Source organism: Canis aureus, chromosome 19, assembly GCF_053574225.1.
Source record: "Canis aureus isolate CA01 chromosome 19, VMU_Caureus_v.1.0, whole genome shotgun sequence".
NCBI lineage: Eukaryota > Metazoa > Chordata > Mammalia > Carnivora > Canidae > Canis > Canis aureus.
This window is the reverse complement of record NC_135629.1, coordinates 1,537,066-1,555,796: the sequence shown is the minus strand read 5'-3', so window position 1 is coordinate 1,555,796 and position 18,731 is coordinate 1,537,066. Positions and strand designations below refer to the sequence as shown.

At 59.4% G+C, this 18,731-nt stretch overlaps 1 protein-coding gene across 2 annotated transcripts; it reads left to right on the top strand.

The window, feature by feature from the left end:
• The first annotated feature begins 1,199 nt into the window (after nucleotides 1–1,199).
• Nucleotides 1,200–15,357, top strand: KLF15 (KLF transcription factor 15). 2 transcript variants are annotated; one of them, XM_077857560.1, is made up of 3 exons: nucleotides 1,200–1,342; nucleotides 5,614–6,714; nucleotides 14,154–15,357. In XM_077857560.1, exons 2-3 carry the CDS (start codon nucleotides 5,639–5,641, stop codon nucleotides 14,320–14,322), a joined length of 1,245 nt encoding a protein of 414 aa, XP_077713686.1. In that variant the 5' UTR covers nucleotides 1,200–1,342; nucleotides 5,614–5,638; the 3' UTR covers nucleotides 14,323–15,357. The 2 variants fall into 2 exon arrangements, with proteins under 2 accessions (XP_077713686.1, XP_077713687.1); XM_077857561.1 differs by lacking the exon at nucleotides 1,200–1,342 and adding an exon at nucleotides 4,297–4,557.
• Nucleotides 15,358–18,731: the final 3,374 nt, after the last annotated feature.

Genomic DNA, 18,731 nt, shown 5'->3' with positions numbered 1-18,731 from the left:
CAGGACCCCGGGATTGCGCCCTGAGCCGAAGATAGGTGCTCTGGTGGCTCTGAGCCACTCAGGTGCCCCTGTTGTTTTTAGTTTCTAAGACGCCACACAGAAGTGAAGTCACACAGTATTAATTGTTCTGTGCTCCTCAGTTTCTCATCCTCTATGTGCTGAAGCTGCTGCAGACACATTTCATCCTCAACACCAGCCTCGGTTTGGCTCCCGGTGGCGGCAGGCACTGCATCCCTGGGCCCGACGGGGTGCACAGGGAGGACCCCACGACCCAGGGGAGCCCCGGCAGGGACTCAGGAGCCCAGACCCACAGCACCCTGGGCAGCCCAGCCCAGCCCAGCCCAGCGCAGCCCAGCGCAGGTCTGGCCGTGAGTTCCAACTCTGGCGGTGTCCTGGGGGGAGCGGGGAAAAGGCTCTGCACCGCAGGCCGGGAAGGGAAAGGCCGCGGACTCCCTAGAAGGAGCTCTGCCCGCGTGTCCCTCGCTTGCCTGGAAGCTGCCCTCCCTGGGGCGGGCGGGCAGGCTCTGCGTCGCCGCCTCCTCCGGGCTGGCCCGGGGAGGCCCGTGGCCCCTCGCGGTCGGCCTCGTCCCGCGACCGGGCGCAGCGGGGTACTTGTTGGGCCGTCGGAGCCTCTCGCCCCGCCTCGGCGGGGGTCCGGGCGGGCTGCGGGCCTGGAGGAGCGTGGGGCGCCGCGGTGTGTTTCAGGGGTGGCCCGGACCCGGGCGCGGGTGGCGCGGGTGGCGCGGGTGGCGCGGGGCAGCGGCCGGGGCGCCGGGATGGCTCGGCCGCAGCACGGCTGTGCCGCGCCGAGACGCTCCAACCACACGTCCCCGAGGCAGGTCTCCGGCTCGCCCCGGGTCTCGGGCGGGACAGCGGCGGGGACCCCGCTCGGGGTAGGCGGCGGGTGGAGGGCCGCCCCGCGCCCGCCCGGACCCCGCCTCGGGACACTGTCCGCGGGGCCCGAGGCCCGTCTCCGGTTCTCGCCTGGGGACCGAGCTCCCAAAGCGCCTGGGCCGACCGGGCGGGCGCCAGCTAGGGCGGGAGGGGCGGGAGGGGCTCCGGGGCGGGGGCTCGGGGGCGGGGGCTCCGGGGCGGGGCGGGGACGCGCGGCGCGGGCCAATGGGGCGCGCGCCCGGGGCCGAGCCTCCTGCGAGCCTTCCCGGCGCCCGCGGCGTCACGTGAGCCGCGGGGAGCGAGGCCGAGCGAGCGGCAGGCGGTCGGGCTCCGCCGCAGGGACCCGCGGGCAGCGGGCGAGCGCACCGAGCAGGACCCGCGCCCGGCCCGCCGCCCGGAGCCCCAGGACCGCGGGGGCCTGGCCGCTGCCCGGCGTGCGCCAGTCCAGGTGGGAGAGGCTCGGGGAGGCCGGACGGCCGCGTGGACGCCGCTCGGGGCGCCGGGGGTGGTCGGGACCCGGGGGCCGGGGGGCCGGGGGCGCGGACTGGCCTCTGGCCGTGCGGCGGGAGCCCGCGCCCCGTCCAGCTCCGCGCCAGCGCCCGGGGAAGGGTCGGAGGAGCCGAGCGAGCCCGCGGGGCGGGGGCCGGACGAGCCCCGGGGACGGTGGCTGCGGGCCGCGGGCACTGCCCCCGCGCGTGCGGGCCGCGCTCCCATATGGCGGGCCCCTGGCCGGGCCTGGCGGGAGCAGCGGGCGGGCGGCGGGGCTGGGGGCCGGGGCGCGGCCGGGCCGGGCCGGGGGTGGCGGGGCCGTGGTGCGGGGGTCACGCCGGCCACCGAGCCGTGGCCTGGGGGGGGCGCGGGCCCGGGCACGGTGTCCCGCGGGCAGCGCTCCGGGGCCGCCTCCTTTCCCACGCAGCTGCCCGCACACGCGGGCGCCCACGGCGGCTCCACGCGCGAGTGTGCCAGGGACACCCCGGCACAGCCACGCCGCCGCGCACCACGCCCCGCACCCGCGCGGGCGCACGACAGGAACTCCCAGCGCTGCGCGCACACCCGCGCCGGCCACTCTCGTACTCCTACCGCCTGCGTGGAGTCCCCTGGTTCTGTCCGCGGAACATGAGCACCAGGGAGACCAAGGGGTGGCGGGGTCGGGGGCAGAGGACGGGCCACTCCCCCCCGCGGCGTCGCTCTGCCGGGGTCCCTGTTTCCTCCCCACTGTGGTATCCCCAAAGGACCCCCCCTCCCGTGACTTAGAGGGGATGTTCTCTCACCCCGTCCCTGGGCAGCTGACACACACACACACACAAAAATGCTTTAGTCCCTCAAATCACCTTTCTCCCAAGGACCAGGTGGCTCCTGGGAGCCCCTGCCGTCCTACAGGTGGGAGGACGCCTGGGCTCTGCGACTTTGGGGCCTGCGGATGGCGCAGGGAGCCGAGACTCTTATTTTGAAGGGCGGCCCCCACCCGCCACCCCCGTGATTTGCACGCTGACCCAATGGCAAGCCCTTGGCCGGCGCTGGGCTTGTTATCAATTACATGTTGTTCCTGCGGCCGCTGTGTCCCCGGGAGGATAAACAGCAGGCCTGGCCCGGCCGGGGGAGGGGGCGGAGTCCGGCTGTAGGCCCGGGCCGGTGCCCGGAACGGCGTGTCCCCTCCCCCTGCACGCAGCCAGCGCTTGCGGCCGCGCCATGTGCTGCTGTGTGTTAGCGCCCCAGCCGGCTCCCTGCAGCCCTGGCCGCCCGTTCTTCTGTCGCTGGCGCCTGCGGTGGCCCCAGAGCCCTTTCTCTGCTCTCAGTGCCTGAGTGTGCGGCCGCAGCGGCTCAGCCCCGCAGGAAAACTCTTGTGCCTGACCCTGGCCCTGCCACTGCTGGAGGAAATCTCCACACCCCTCCCTCTTGCCTGTCAGCCCCGAGCATCTCTCACTCACTCAACCAGCAAATTGTGCGGGCTCTTGTTTTAGATTGTGGGATAGTGGTGGATGGGTTAGTCAGAACAGCTTATATTTTGGTGGGGAGGTAGACAGAAAATACGGTACACAAACACATAACCAAGATAGTTTGGGGGGGGGGCAGCTGCTGGATGATTTCACAGAGGGTGGTCTGGGGAGGCCCCCCAGGCAGTGACTTCAGAGCTGGGGTCCAATTAAGGCACCCCCACCTGGTGCTCGGGGAGGCGGGGGAGAAGAGGGACCCACAGGGACCCACAGCAAGGGCACAGCCAGCGCGGATTAGAGCAGGTGGAGGTGAGGCCTGGGAGAGATGGGCAAGGCCCAGGTGCTGGGCTGCTGGGAGAAGACGGGGTCACATTTCCTGGGGAAGTTATTGGAGCTCTTCTCCTACCCGACCATACTGTGCTTAATTTCTTTTCCCTGGTGCTTCTTTTTATACCATTTCATCTGTGAATGTCTCAGTCATCAACTCTGATACCATCATCACACTCTAAAATATTCACAGTAACTCCTTGCTGTCATGTAATAAATAGTCAGTTGATGGTCACATTTCAGGGGAGAGTTTTAAGTGGGCAGGAGCATGACCTGATCCGCCCCTCACCTCCGGTTATGGCCTATTCTAGGTCTAGGAAGGCTGGAGCCCTCCTGATTCCTTAGGACCACAGCAGAGGGGCAGAAGGATCGTGTGTTCACCTATTTGAAGGTTAATCCTAGTGGCTGGTACTGACCGGGGCCTGTGTGTGCCAGCCCCTGTAACAAGTGTTCAACCTGTGTCCACTCACTGAACTGTTTCAGCAGCCTGGGAACTAGGTCCCACTGGCAGCATCCCCACCCAGCAGACCCACACACAGACCCAGAGAGGTTGTGCCACCCGCCTGAGCTTGCCCAGCCAAGTTGCAGAGGCAGGAGCAAAGCTTCCTGCTCAGAGGGTGAGGGAAAGGGGTGGTAGTGGGGCTTAGGGCCCAGAGAGCGCTTGTTGCCCTTCACATCATCTGGCACTTGCATTCCTTCTCAGCACCTGATTTGGTGAATAACATGTATTTTAAAACTGCCAGTTTTGAATCCTCAGATGAGTATTTAAAATCGAAGAGTTGAATATCCTCTTGGCAAAGCGGCCCTGGGGTGCAGACTTGCCGAAGGCATGTACCTTGCTTTAGTTTCCTGGAGCTCTGTGAAGCTTCCTGGATTAGTGGGGAACTGAGGTCACTGGGGCCTGGAACAGGTGGGGAAACCGAAATTTGGGGAGCACACAGCTGACGATGATCCTGGCTGGCCTTGAGAAGTCTGTTGCTGGCCAGGCTTGTTGACTTGCTGACCGGTGAGTAGTACCGTGTGCCAGGTCCAGGAGTAGGCCTTGAGACAGAGCACAGGGCTGGGTGCAGAGTGGTGACAGGCAGCAGAGAATCTCTGGTTTCAGATGTAGCCCTTCCCTCTTCCTTGAACCTCACTGGTCACTGGGCGGGGACAAAGGTCCATGGAGGTGGCCCCATTACAGCGGTTATGCTGTTGACTCTCCTTGGACACCGGACCTAGCATGGCCTTCAGAGGACGCAGATGTCCCCTCTCTTCTCTGTTGGTATTCTCTGAGCCCCTCCTGGGCACCAGCTGCCACGCCGGAAGCTGGGAACACAGTGGAGACCCAGCAGCCCAGCCTGCCCTCATGCAGTTCATGGTCTAGGGGGGAGACGGGAGTTATCTGGGCCTTCCTGAGGTGGTGAGTGCTCCGTGGGGTACAGGCCAAGGGCATCCTATCTCATCTCCTGCGAAGTCAAATGGGGTAGTGGCTGTGGGAGTGCTCTGGGACCGGGACCACTTTTGTATCATGAGTTATCACCATGGGGCAGGGTCTTGTCCACCCAGTGGTAGAGCCTCAGTAAAATGTCCTGGTGCAGTTGAGGGCATTTTGTTCTGTGCCTGCCATTCCCATTTCACCGAGGAGGCAGCTGAGGCTGGAGGGGTGTGAGAACGAGAGGGTGGATGAGCTGCCCTCCTTCAGGTGGGGGAGCAGAGCCTGTGAAGATGGAGACCCACAGATGGGTCTTTAATCTTTTTTTTTTTTTTTTTTTGCCACAAATTAGACTTGCCTAATCAAAATATAGACTGCCAAGTTAAGGTTCAGTATCAGATAAAATAATTTCTTAATATGAGCATGGCCTGTTTAACGTTTGGGATATACTTATGTTAAAAGTTGCTTGTTTTTTCAAACCTGAAATTAACATTTAATTGGGTGGCCTGTGGTTTTATTTGCTCAACCTGGCAACCCTATGCAAGCCTCAACAACACAGGGGTCAGAGGGCAAGTGGCCACTCTTCTACCCCCCTTCCAGTGACTCAACAAGAATGGAGCTGAGGTCAGGTGTCCTCGGAAATGCAGCCACTCCAATGCATTGGCTGGACGGGGCTCCCCAACCTTGACGGTTTGAGGGTCCGGAGAGCCTCCTTGCGTCCTTTGTCACTCACATGTACTCACAGTCGTTCACAGACAGGTACATGTGTGTTCTTTCCCGAATTGTTCTGGAAAACCTGTTTGAAACCAAAAGTAACCCGGATTGTGCAATGGGCTTGGAGAGCACTCTTTTGCAAACAGGTGGTGCAATTTTGGAAAACACTCTTGCAGACAAAGTTCTCCCACGGGATGGGATGGAGACAGGATCCAGGCATTTGGTAATGAGAGACTATGGGCAGGCAGCAGAGTGGGGGGGCACAGGCCCTCGAGGTGGCAGGTGAGCATGCCGTCCTCCTGACCAGGCCTCCTTTGTTCCTCTCTCTAGCCGCCAACGGCACGGCCAGGCCAGCATGGTGGACCACTTGCTTCCAGTGGACGAGACCTTCTCGTCACCGAAATGCCCAGTTGGTTACCTGGGTGACAGGTTAGCCAGTGGACGGGCATACCACATGCTGCCCTCACCCCTCTCGGAGGATGACAGCGACGCCTCCAGCCTCTGCTCCTGCGCCAGCCCGGACTCACAAGCCGTCTGCTCCTGCTACAGCAGTGGCCCGGGTGCTGAGGGCCAGGACAGCATCTTGGACTTCCTGCTGTCCCAGGCCACCCTGGGCAGTGGTGGTGGCAGTGGCATCGGGGCTGGCAGTGGTCCCATGGCCTGGGGGGCCTGGCGCAGGACACCAGCACCTGTCAAGGGGGAGCATTTCTGCTTCCCCGAATTTCCTGTGGGTGACCCTGATGATGTCCCAAGGCCCTTCCAGCCCACCCTGGAGGAGATTGAAGAGTTTCTGGAGGAGAACATGGAGCTGGGGGCCAAGGAGGCCCCAGAGAGCAACAGTAAGAACGCGGAGGCCTGCAGCCAGCTCTCAGGCGGGCCACACAGGAGCCACCTCCACCCCGGGTCCGGTGGCAGAGAGCGCTGCACTCCCCTCCTGGGCGGTGCTGGTGCAGATGGCAGCCAGAGCCCGGCTGGGGGGCCCGCGTCAGATGGCCCCATCCCCGTGCTGCTACAGATCCAGCCTGTGCAGGTGAAGCAGGAATCAGGCACGGAGCCGGCCTCCCCTGGGCAGGCCCCAGAAGGTGTCAGGGTTGCCCAGCTTCTGGTCAACATCCAGGGTCAGACCTTTGCACTTGTGCCCCAGGTGGTGCCGTCCTCCAACGTGAACCTGCCTTCCAAGTTCGTGCGGATCGCCCCTGTGCCCATCGCTGCCAAGCCCATTGGGTCGGGACCCCTGGGGCCCGGCTCCACTGGCCTCCTCATGGGCCAGAAGTTCCCCAAGAACCCCGCAGCAGAACTCATCAAAATGCACAAATGTACTTTCCCCGGCTGCAGCAAGATGTACACCAAGAGCAGCCACCTCAAGGCGCACTTGCGCCGGCACACAGGCGAGAAGCCCTTTGCCTGCACCTGGCCGGGCTGCGGCTGGAGGTCAGTATGATAGGTGACAGGCTGGGCAGCGAGCACACTGGCTCGCCTCTGATCCCCTGGGTGTGCGGTCAAGGCCCAGTTCACCATTAGATAGAGCTGATTAGGAAGGAGGTGGGGGGGGGGCAGGCAGGGAGCGGGGCCAGAGCGGGCACGGCTGCTCATAGGGCTCCTGGTCCCTGCTGAGCACCAAAGCCTGAAACCAACTGGTCTCCGGTTTCATAATGGCCAGGTAAGGCTCGCTGGGGCTCCGGCTGAGGGTGAGGAGCCAGGCCTGGGCAGAAGGGCTCTTTTGGTACCTATAGGGTCAGCTAAGAGGAAGGGCTGTGCCTCCCACGGGGCCGTGCCACGTGGGCATCGCTCCCTCTAGGCCTCCCAGCGCCCGTAAGGGTAAGTACTGCCCTCACTGCCACCTTACAGCTGAGCAGGTAACCTGCCCAGGGCCACACCACTTAGTAAACGGGATTCCAGCCCCGAGAGTCTTATCAGAGAAGTCACATCCAGAAAACGCTTTTCCAACCAACTTTACTTGTAGACGTTCTTGGACACATGGTATGTGCCTGGTCCTTACTCCCCTGGAGGTACTTAAAGCTATATTTGGGAAACTGCGAAGGACAACCGAGAGGGAGGATCAGGTGGGGGGGGGGGTGCTGCAGGAAAGGTGGAATCATCCTTCCAGACTCTACCCTGTGTGGGACAGCAGGGGACACCAGCTCTCCAAGGGCGGCGGTCTGGCCCGGGCTGCCCAGCCAGTGGGTGATGGAGCTGGATGGGTTCCTGGGTATGGCCCGCCCTCTTCAGGTGGGCTTGTGCACCTTTCCCCGAAGAGCAGGTGGCCAGGAGCTCCCATGCCCAGGGCTACCAAAGCTGGGCTCTCCCCAGTTTTTAGGACACCTACCCTGGGGGAATGCAGCCTATCCGGGAGGGTGGCATGTGCTTCCGTATGTTCCCAGGCTTTGCCGCGGCTGCTGCTTTGTGAGTATGTGCGTGCGTGAGACAGGGCCACAGGGCGTGCTCAGCTGTGTGCTGACCTCACCGTGGGAGTGCAGCTGCGTGTCCTGCTTTCTCCATGCCTGTCGTGGTGTGTTACGTGACTGCGTGTCTGTGGCCCTCGTCCGTGCGTGGGCATTTGCGTGGGTGTGACCTACGCAGAGCAGTGGCAGCTTCTGTTTCCCTGACCAGACTCCTCTGGGAGCGCGGGAGGGTTGGCCGCTCCTGGGAGATGCCGGCCCTGGAGTCCCGGCTGGCCGAGGCTGTGGCCGGATCTGGGACCGAGTCTCTGAAGTGACGAAGCGGCCTTCATCCACAGAGTGCCGAATGGGCCAGGGAAGGGACTTTGGCCAGATAGCATCCTGGGGAAGGGTCCCCCCAGCCACTGCCCCAAAGGCGCCCATCTCACAGGCCCACGTGGGTTCCCCCACAGCCTGTGCTCCAGCTCTATGGCGTTGGCTCCAGGGTGTCAGTGGCTGCCGTCGCATGCCTCTCTGAACCTCCTGCCACAGTCTGGGGTGGGCCCTGGGGTGCCAAGGGCCCCTGTGGGGTGGCCTGTAAGGCCCGACGCAGTAGGAGGTATGCAGTGTTGGTGGTCAGAGCTTTGGGTGGGGGGAGAAGCCGAGACACGGGCTGTAGAGGCAGGTGCTCAACTGAAGAAGGCCGGGGCATTGTGACAGTTGGCCTGGGGGTAGCCGGCAGCCAAAGCTGGGAGCTTCCGCCTAGGCCTCCGGCTTGCTGTGTGCCCTTGGGGAGGTCCCTCCAGACCAGGCCTCCACTTCCTCATCTTTGAAGGGGAGGGCCTGCTCCCTACCAGGGTCAGGGGCGCAGGGATGCCCAGCAGCACCCCCTTCTTGTGGGTGGTACTGTTATCATACAAGGGCAGGTCTGAGAAGGGTGCCAGCCTCATAGGGGCTCCTCTTGGATGCACTTTGCTCTTGGTGGTGGGGTGGTGGGCTGTGGAGGGGTTGGGCATCTGGCCATACAGAGCACTGGTCTCATCTTCCTGGGCCCTGTCCCCGGCCACTCCTGACTCTTGGTGGTGGCCCTTCCAGTCGGAATGGGGCTGGGTAGGGCCAGGGGACAAGCAGTGTGGTCCTTGGCGAAGGCTGCCCACTTTTCCCATTCCAAGGGAAGACAGGACCTGCCTTCTGTGGAGTCCTCAGCCCAGAGGACAGCTTCGGGAGGCAGGTCTCAGCCCCAACACAGTAGCTTCTGGAGCTGGTGAGTTCCCATGGGAGGAGGTGTGCAAGCAAGAGCTGGATTCAGCTTTTCCACTGCGTGGGCCTTTGCACTAGTCTTCTTGTCCAGGATCCTCTGGGCAGGGGAAGGGATGGGGTGTGCCTGCATAGTGCCGTCCCTGTGGAGCTGACCCGGAGCCCTCCCTGCCTCCAGCCACTCCTAGGTCTTCAGAGGGCCTCCCCAGCTTCTCCCAAGTTTCCCCTGAAATGGGGTCTGGCTTTTGTTGGGTTACAGGTGATGGAGGCATAGGGAGCTGAGGGTGCCTGCCTTTTGGGACAGCTGTTTCTCTGAGAATGCAAGAGTCCCTGGTTGGCCTTCAGGAATCCTGAGGCCCTGGAAATGTATGGGGGAGCCCTTGCAGTAGCTGAGTAGGAAGACAGACCAGTTTTGGGGCAGCTTGGTCTGGACAGGACGGCAGGAGTATGTGCCATGTTTTCTGACCACTTCCTATGTGTTGGGCAGTGCTCTAAGGTGCTCAGAGTGGGAATATCTTCCACAAATGCCCACACTTGCTTGTATACTTCCTGCCATGAGGAACTCATTACCTTATGAGGCTCTTCTGGCCCTTTTGTGTGCTTTGGTCACTTAGATTCCTATCCAAACTTCTCATTCTGGCACAATCTGCTTGCCAACCTCCCTTCCACAATGCACACTACCCCGGGCCACCATCCTCTCTGCGCCCTGTGTGTCCTCTGTCTCTAGCACTTTCCTGTAATGGCAGTGGTCGTTGGTCTTGGCGATGCTCCCTGCTTTGTTCTGCCCGTGTGTCACGTAGATAAGCTCGTTGAGTCCTCACAATAGCCCTGTAACATGGAGGCGCCAGTCTGCATTTCCAGAGAGCCCATGGGGATGGAGCTAGTGAGCATGGCTCTGGCGGTGCCCTCAGCCCTACTTGACCACCATTCCACCCGCTTTGGGTGGACATGCCTTTCCCACCAGGAACTTGATGCCTGCAGCTGCGTGGCTGGCCTTTCTCTCCTCCTCTCTCCCTGTACACCTGGTACGCTGGCTCAGTGTCCTTTCTCCCCCACGAGGCCACCAGCTCTCTCAGGTGTTATGCTTCTGGGCTAGGAGAAGAGAGCCATCACCAACAACAGCAGTAACAGTAGCTCCTAACACGAGCTCTGAACATTCCAAAGTAACTCATTTAATGCTCCGAGCAAGTCCACAAGGTAGGCATCAGTCATTGTCCCCTTTATAGAGGAGGAATTTGAAGTACAGGACAGTTCTCCTTGGTCATACAGCTAGTGAGTAGCAGAGTCGGGAGTTCAACCCAGGCTGTTTGCCGCCTGATCTCCTTCACCCAGACTCAGGTCTCTCTCTTGCACCCCCACCCCCTCAGGCAGACCTGCAGTGGGAGGTGGCCTGCTCAAGCGGTGGGAGGGAGGATCTCCACCTGCAGCTGATCTTTAGGGAGCACTTCTGCATATTTGCCTGTCTTCTCCTATGGGGAGCTTACCACACCCACGGCTGCCTCTCTTCCCAGTGGCCCTGGTACACAGTTTGCTTTTTATCCTGTTGGGCTGGTTCTGGCCTTGGCACTGTGTCCTGTACCCCTTTGTAAAATGAATGGTGCTTCCCCCCAACCCAGGTCGTCATTTGCCATGTAACCAGCCCCCACTTCCTTCTGCTTTTGGTCCTGAACCCAGTATTTCTTGTCCCCTCCCCGCCGGGACGTGGTTCTGGCACCCTTAATGGGGCCCAAACCAGACTTTCCCTATCCCGATCTAACTGTCTGGGAAGTGGCTGTTTGCCTGCCTTCCTAGAAGTTTCCTTGCTATGCTCAGACACAGGCCCCCTTTGTTCACAGCAGCAGAACGTCCTGTTCCGGAATGGCCAAGCGTCCCATCCAGAAAGAATACCCTCCTTCCACAGCTAATATAAATATTAATAACTCCTAGCAGCCCTATGTGGCAGGTACTATGGTCATCCTCAGTGGACGTGGGAGGCCCAGAAAGGGGTACTTGCAGAATTGAGGACCCAGAGCCAGGATGTGGCAGCGACAGGATTCAGACCCAGTGGCCCACAACTGGCCTGCTCCTATTCAACGACGCATTCTCTAACCTCTTCCCTCCATTTGGTAGAGCTCCCAGTGTCGTTGGGCAGGTTGTGCACTGTACAACTCCAGGGAGCACCATTCCCATTGTAGTCCTCAAGACCTGACGATTTACAGTAATGGCTTTCTGGCTGATGGAAGGGGCACTTTGCACAAAGATGCCGTGTGTGCCCATTGTGGTGCTGATGTTCTTGGCTGCTTCTTTCTCTGGCACCTCAGCAGCACGAGTCATGGTACTGACCCATGTGCTCCTGGGCATCAGCAGGGACCAGGCACCGTGCTGAGCTCCTTGCAGGTAATCAGAGCTCACAGTCCTTGAATGATTGCCACGTGCTCAGTCCTCTGAGGCAGATCCATCATTTCTGCATCTCCAGGTGGGGAAACTAAGCCTCAGAGAGCTTGGTGACTTGACCAGGTCATCTGATCGGTAGGTGGCAGAGCTCACTGCCTGCAGGGTCTGCATCTCAGCCACCTGCACCCCTTCCACTGTGTGGCCCCCAGGCTCCTCCAGTGGCTGCTCTCCAGAAGAATGTGTGTGAGGGTGTGAGGTAGGGATCTTCTGAGGGCTCACTTCCCGGGGATGGACCCCAGGTCATAGGACCCTGAGGCAGCAGGGAAGAGGCTTATAGGTGGACAGCTGGTTCTCAGGCCTGGCTCTCCCTCGGTGTCCCCATGATGAGAGGCCACTCCTTGTGTCAACTCCTTGGCCTCCAGGACAAATCCCAGAAGGTGGGCCAGAATCCCAAGGTCTTCACTGGATGAGTGAGGAAACAGACCCAGGCTGCTCCTGGAGCTCACTCAGGACCACACAAGGCTCTCAGTGGGGTGGGGGCCTAGAAGGATCCAGCCATTCCACTGACTGTGTGACCCTGGCAAGCCCCTTGTCCTTTTTGCATGCTTTTGCTGTGTTACTGCCAGTTCTCTGGGACTGATCTTGCTGCCTCCCTGACCAGAAAGGTGCCTGGTGTTTGAAAAGGCTCAGTTATTGCTGGTGGCATTGTTTCTGTGGCTTTCTGCTTGCTCCTGCCCTGGGTAGACCCACCTGTTCAGAAGCTGTGTGTTCAAGTCCTACTGGGGGCAGGTGGCCCTGGCCTGGGAGCACGGTCCAGGCTCTGACCTCCAGGGTACATCAAGGTCACTTGCTCACTGGCTCAGGGCTCCAGTGCCTACACTACCCAGGCAAACAATGTGGAGGAGGCCAGCACTCTGCAGTCACCAGGATGGGCAGGCACAGCAGGGTGCTATGCCAGGACCTTTGCCCTGGCCTTGTTTGCTCTGTCACGTTGGGGATGCTGGATCAGGCCCTTATCATTCTGAGCCTCAATTTCCTCATCTGGCAAATGGGCCAGTCAGGCTTCCATCATTCCAAACATATGCTGAGAGCATTGCTCTGTGCCAGCCCCAATTGGGGCTCTGGGATAGGAAGTGGAATTGCCAGCCTCCCAGTGCAGAAGCCTGGCAGTTCTCTTGGGACAAGGCCCTGGGCCCCAGAGGCAACTTAGCCAGTCTGAGCTGCCTGTCCTCTGTGCTTCTGGGTCAGGCTCCCTGTTTGATGCTTAGGCCTTCCTACTTCTCAACTAAGCCTTCCCCAGGGCATGTTCTGTTGGGTCCTTCTAGTCCTTGGCAGGCTGTGGCATTAAGGCTTCCAATCACAGGGGCAGGCCAGAGGTAGGCTACCCATCAGCTGGTTTGGGGACAGCTGTTCCAGCTAACCTACCTCTGGCTGTGTGGCCACAGGTTCAGGGAGGGGCTGCTGGGCCTGGTACCCGTGCATGTGTGCATGTGTGTGCACATGTGTTCTATGTGTGTGCATGTGCACCCACACATGTGATTGCTACATGGATGTGTGTGCATCACATCCGTGTTTGTGACATGCACATGTATGGCATGTGTATATTGGTGTGTACATGTGCATTGTGTGGTGTGCACGTGAGCGTGTCTGTGTGCATACAATGGGACTTGAGAGGGCTTCCCTGTAACAACCCTCCATCCTCCCCTACGTGCTTGCTGTGTTCACTCTTTCATGTAAACGCACTTACTGGACACCTGCCATGCACCAGGCTGCTTGCGGGATGGGCCATGGGGAATGAGACATGCACGTCTTTCTTCATGGAGCTGATGGTCTAATGGCACAGGCTGACAGTCATCACAAAGTTGAAAACTAATTTAAAATTACACAGAGGTGGGGCCAGGAAAGTGAGGTGCATATTGTGCCAGGGGAGCCTAGGTGGGATGTAGTCCTGGAGGGCTTTCTTGAGGAACTGACATTTGAGCTGAGCTCTAAGAGATGAGTGGGAGGGAGCAAGAAGAGGGGGAGGGGAAACATTTCAGATGGAGGGAACCGAATGTGCAAATGTCCTGTGGCAAGGGGGTCCCAGGATGGACCAATGTAGGTAGAGCAGAGGAAGACAGTGTGTATGTGTGGGGAGTGGGATCTCACTGCCAGGATGAGGCTCCTGGGGTGGGGAGAGCTTCAAATCCCTGAAGTCAGTGGTAGCAGTCTGAGCATGTGGCTGGCTGGGACCCTTACCTCTCCCATCAGCAGCTGCTCATTCTCAGTGGCCTCTGGGCTGTGGGAGCCCTTGCTCCCAGGCAGGCTGAGGCCCAGAGACGGAGGTGCCAGGGGAACCATCCAAAGTCTCAGAAGTGCCTTGCAGGGGTGTGGTTTGGTTCTGCGACAGCTCTGGCGGTGGGGCCTCAGGAAGGCGGTGCCCAGGAGTGGGGGGAGCTGCCGGGCGGAGACCCTACCCCTGTCGGCTGGAGAGCGGAGGGAGGAGACCGGAGGGCGGAGCCGGGAGCTCCCTGAGTGCGCCCCGGCCTCAGTTCCCCTCTGGGGGGCTTCCTCCCGCAGACCCTCGCGGAACCCCGCATTTCTGCCCGGTGGGCAGCCTGAGGCTTAGCCGCAGGCGGGGCGGGGTGACCCCGCGGCCCCCGCGGGGAAAATGGTGCGGTGGACTAGACCCCGGGCTCCGTGGCCTTGACAGCGGGTCCCAGCACTCGTCCAGGAGCCGACGTCCTGGAGGCGGACGGGCTGGGGGCGGTGACCTTGCCCCGGGACCCCGGAGAAGCGCGGGCTCCTGCACCTGCCGGCCGCGCGGGCCCGGGGCGCCGGCGGCGGGGCGGCCTGGCTCACGGGAGCGCGCGTGTCCCGCAGGTTCTCCCGCTCCGACGAGCTGTCGCGGCACCGGCGCTCGCACTCGGGCGTGAAGCCCTACCAGTGCCCCGTGTGTGAGAAGAAGTTCGCGCGGAGCGACCACCTGTCCAAGCACATCAAGGTGCACCGCTTTCCCCGGAGCAGCCGCTCGGTGCGCGCGGTGAACTGAGCGCCCGCCGCCCCGCGCCCTCCCCGTTCTTTTGTAGCAATAATTTATTTGCGTCTTAAGAAGGACGTGACGATGCTGCCAACCCACCTTCTGAAGCCCGGGAGGTGCAGGAAGAGGGCGGCGTCCCCGGGAGGCGGGAGCCCGGAGCCCCGGGCCGCCGCCCCTCGGGGAAGACCTGGAGCCCTGGGCCCCCGGGCCCCCGGGGCTGCGCCCCCAGCAGCGGCCCCGCCCGGCCCCGCCCCGCCCGGCCCCGCCCGGCCCCGCCCGGCCCCGCCGCCGCCTCCGTGCCTTCCGCGGGCTGGCAGCCTGGACCTCCCCCCACGGCTCCCTGCCTGGGCCACGGCTGGCACCTTTCGCTCAGAGGAAGAAATGTGCGGTTTTGAAGTGTCCGGTCCCAGGGGGAGCCGTGCGGGGAAGGAGGAAGTAGGCCAGAAGTCCAGGGCGCCCCGGGCGCGGGGGTGCTTTGCTCCAGGATCTGCCCCTCAGCCTGACCAGCAGAGGGGTACGAACAGGGCAGTCAGGGTGCAGATCCGGGCCCCGGCAGATGGGGCATTAGGCAGGGCGTCTGGCCACGCATGTGCTTGGGCTAAAGGGCAGGGCGGAGGATGCGGGCCAGCCCCGGAGCATCTGTACGCAGCATGGCTCATCCCCTCATCCTGTTCCAGACAAATCCAGGCACCAGCCTCCAGGGTCACCTTGGAGAAGAGGGGAGCAGGCTGCATTGTGTGTAGGAGAACTAGATAGAGCCTCCGAATCCTGATTTAGAAATGCATTCCTTATTTTGTCTAGAAATTAATATCAAATGAACTAGCTTGTTTTGACAGGTTTATTTCACATCCTATGAATGTATGTAAATAAGCTGTACATAGGTACATCTACATAAAATGTCTTTTAATAACATGTCAACATTTGTGTAAATTTGAAATTAAAAAATCTATAAAGCTGGTGTACATATGTTACAATTATGTATATTTTCTTTGGTCCTTCATAAAAATATATTTACTTTGCCAATAAAAAGAAAAACGAACTCAATAACTTTATGGCATTCATGGGCTGTTTTCCACTGCTTTGCCAGGAAATGGGGGTGATTCTGAAGGCTGAGTCTCTGTGTCTGTGTTCGCACCATTTAGAGGACCTTAATTTGTACCCAGAGAAACATGAAGACCCCTTCGGGGTTCAGCCCCTGGTACAGCAGTGCAGGCTTCCCAAAATAGCCTCACCTCTGTTCTGGCTGTGGGGTTTCTGCTCACAGTAGTTTCCTGGAGGGCTCCATCTCTCCACAAACCCAAATCCAGCCCCAATCCCCGTGTCAACTGCTAGGCCAGGCCCTCAGTGATCACCTCTACTCTGATTTACTGTTGGAGATGCTCACTCAGTGCTCTCTGTGTAGTCCTCCTAGCCTCTACTGTGCACCCACTGTATGCATGGTGTGCCGAGGAGACTCCTTTTAGGAAATGGCATGTTCTTTCCACCTGTCTGGGACATTGTGAATGGATTCAGTGTTGACTAGTAGAGAAGAGGCTTGGAGAGGCCAGTATATGCAATGAGACCGCCACCTCCACCCATTCGAGGTACTCTGAGTTCTGGGGAGACAAGTCCTCTCGAACTCCCCTCAATTTTTGGGATCTCCACCATGTGCTCACACAGTTGAGATCTGAATGCATCCACCTGCCCTGGGTAGGTTGGAAGGTGGAGACAGTGGGAGCCAGAGAACAAAGAGAGTCTGTAAGCTAGGAGGGGGTTCCAATGGGTGGCTGATGTTGGGCAGGGCAGGCTGGGCTCAGTGGCTGCCCCAGTTGCCCCGTCCACATGGATAGAGAGGTGAGGACCTTCTAGAGTGGTTCTTTCCCCAGGAGCCCAGTGCAAATGCAGCAAGTGTTTCTTAGTGACACCTTTGGAGATGGTGGAAGGTGGTGATGCACCCATGGATTTCCAGCAGAGATGTCTAAGCAAGATGTGTGCATGCATGCTTGCATGTGTGTGAAATCATGTACCTCAGAAGGTGGAAGCCATTGTTCCTGCTGACAGGAACCATCCGCTACTGTCGTCTTTCCTGTCTGGTGGATGTTGGCAGACATGAAGCTTTCAGGTGCACCCACCATACAGCATGGTGATTGGAGGATGGACACCCCATCCTGACCAGCTCTGTTCTTGGCGAAAGGACTCGGCCTTGTGACCCTTGCCCTTTGCCCCTGACCAGACGTACCCTCTGTAGTCAAACACGTTCCAGGAAAGTGAGGCATTGATTCCCAGGTGCCTTAACGTAGCCTTTCTTTATCCACAAACAAGCAATGCAGCCTGGATAAGAGAAAGAGTGGAGGTCACGATAGTCATACTGGAGGAAGAATACATCAGTGAGCACATGTCCCTATGATGCAGTCACTGACCCAGGATGCTACTCCCCTCATCTCAGTGTGAGCAGTCCTCTAGCCAAGGCGAGGCTGGCCACATGTGCAGGGTGGTCGAAGCCATCATCCTCAGGTTGGGCTCCCGACTCCCCACCTAATTTGTGTGTTGGCCTCTGCCTTGGGTGGGCAGCATGGTCCAGGTCTCTGCTTCCCGGAAGGGTTGGCTGAGAGAGTGCTGGCAGGGACAGCAAGGCAGAAGGAGTGTGGCATGAGTAAAGAGATGTGGGCATGAAGACAACTGCCTCTCACTCCACTTTGGGCAAGTTTATTAAACCTTTCTGATTTCAATTTCTTCACCCTGCAGAATGGACATGATAGTCCTCACATCATAGCATGGTTGGTGAACAGTAAGTGGGAGAGTGTGACTTTGAACAACAGCAAAGACCCGTTCTAGGGTGTGAGTGTCCTCTCAACCAGATGAAGAGGCTGGCGAGGCAGGGCCTCCATTCTCTGCTGTGGCCTGGGCCTGCACAAGTGCCACTGTGGTGAGACCCATGAGAATTTTGAGAGCTCTGCTGAGGCATCTGACTTGTTTCTTGCCTCTGAGAGACCCCCCCTGCCACCACCGTTGTTACCCTTTGTGATTTCTGTGATGGGAAAAGTAGTGTTTCTCTTGGCCTGCGAGCCAAGAAAGCAGATGGAGACATCGGTCATTGTGCCCCTAACTGTTCGTATTAGGAGTCTGGTTGGTTGCAGAGCAGAAACCCCAGCCTTAACAACCCTGGGCACCCTGCCCTGCACAATACTCCTTCCCCAAGGCACACAGAGGGTGGAGGAAGTACCATTTATTGAGCACAGTACCAGGCAAAGTATGGGTTAGGGTGCTATAACAAAGAGACCCCCAAACAGTGTGGCTGCCACAAGATAGAAATTTATTTTTCCCTGTTAGAACAATCTGGAAGTAAGCAGCCTCAGCTGATAGGTGGCTCTGGCATGGGATAGCCAGGCTTCTTCCCTCCTGTCACCCGCCACACTCTGGTCTTGGTGCAAGATGACTGGCCAGGGTATCAGACGAGCCCCCAGAAAGCAGCTGAGAGGCAGTGTGTTCCATTCCCTTCACAAGTCAGTCCCCTCATGTCTGTTTGGCCAGAACCTAGTCACATGGCCTCATCCACCACAAGGGAAGCTGGAAAATGTGGTCTTGATCTGAGAGATTGTGTGCACAGCTAAAATGCAGGGGTTCCACTACAGGAGAGTGAAGCGGAGCATAGGAGCTACCTTTCCACTGTGCGTGCATGCACCACCCTAGCGCCGGGCGTACAAGGGACCCTGTTGTCCTCCTGAAACCTGGCAGAGTGGCATCTGTGCAGCGTGCGAGAGTCATGGGGGGCCCGGTGGGTCTGCTGACCTGTGGCTTTTTCCACATTCTCAGAGTGGGTGTCACTGACAGGCATGAGACCAACAGCTGGGCTTCCAGGGACAGCAGGGGTCTCAGAGGGAAACCATGGGAAGGAGGAGCTAAGATGCTTTTGCTGACAAGCCAAGGCTGCAAATGGCAGAGTCCTGACTCATGGATAAAAGTAAACAAAACGAAACCTCATCAGGTCATCATTGTCTACTGCTGGATAGAGCCCGGAGTCTTTACACGGGCCATGGGGGCTGAGGAACAGAGGCAGAAAGGCTTCTAGGGAATCGTTGTTTTTCTTGTGCCCCGCATGTTCAGAGTATCCCAGGCCCTGGGCAGTGGGTACAGGGGAGATGCTGGGAGGAATGGGTATGTTAGCCTGGACAGCAGTTGGTGTGGCTAGGTCTTTGAATGTCACATAAGGGGACCAAGAGTGAGGACAAAGTCTACCTTCTGTGTGACAAACACCAAGTCTAAATGGAAAAAGACCACAGGTGACTGGGTGACGGGCACTGAGGGGGGCACTTGACAGGATGAGCAGTGGGTGTTATACTACATGTTGGAAAATCAAACTCCGATAAAAAATGTATACATAAAAAAAGAAAAGAAAAGAAGACCACAGGTGGAAGGGGGCAGTATTTGGAAGGGTCAAGGAG

Coding starts and splice junctions, on each gene's coding strand:
- KLF15 (XM_077857560.1), top strand. CDS start 5,639: ATGGTGGACCACTTGCTTCCAGTGGACGAGACCTTCTCGTCACCGAAA. Junction 6,715..14,153: donor TGGCCGGGCTGCGGCTGGAG/GTCAGTATGATA, acceptor CGTGTCCCGCAG/GTTCTCCCGCTCCGACGAGC.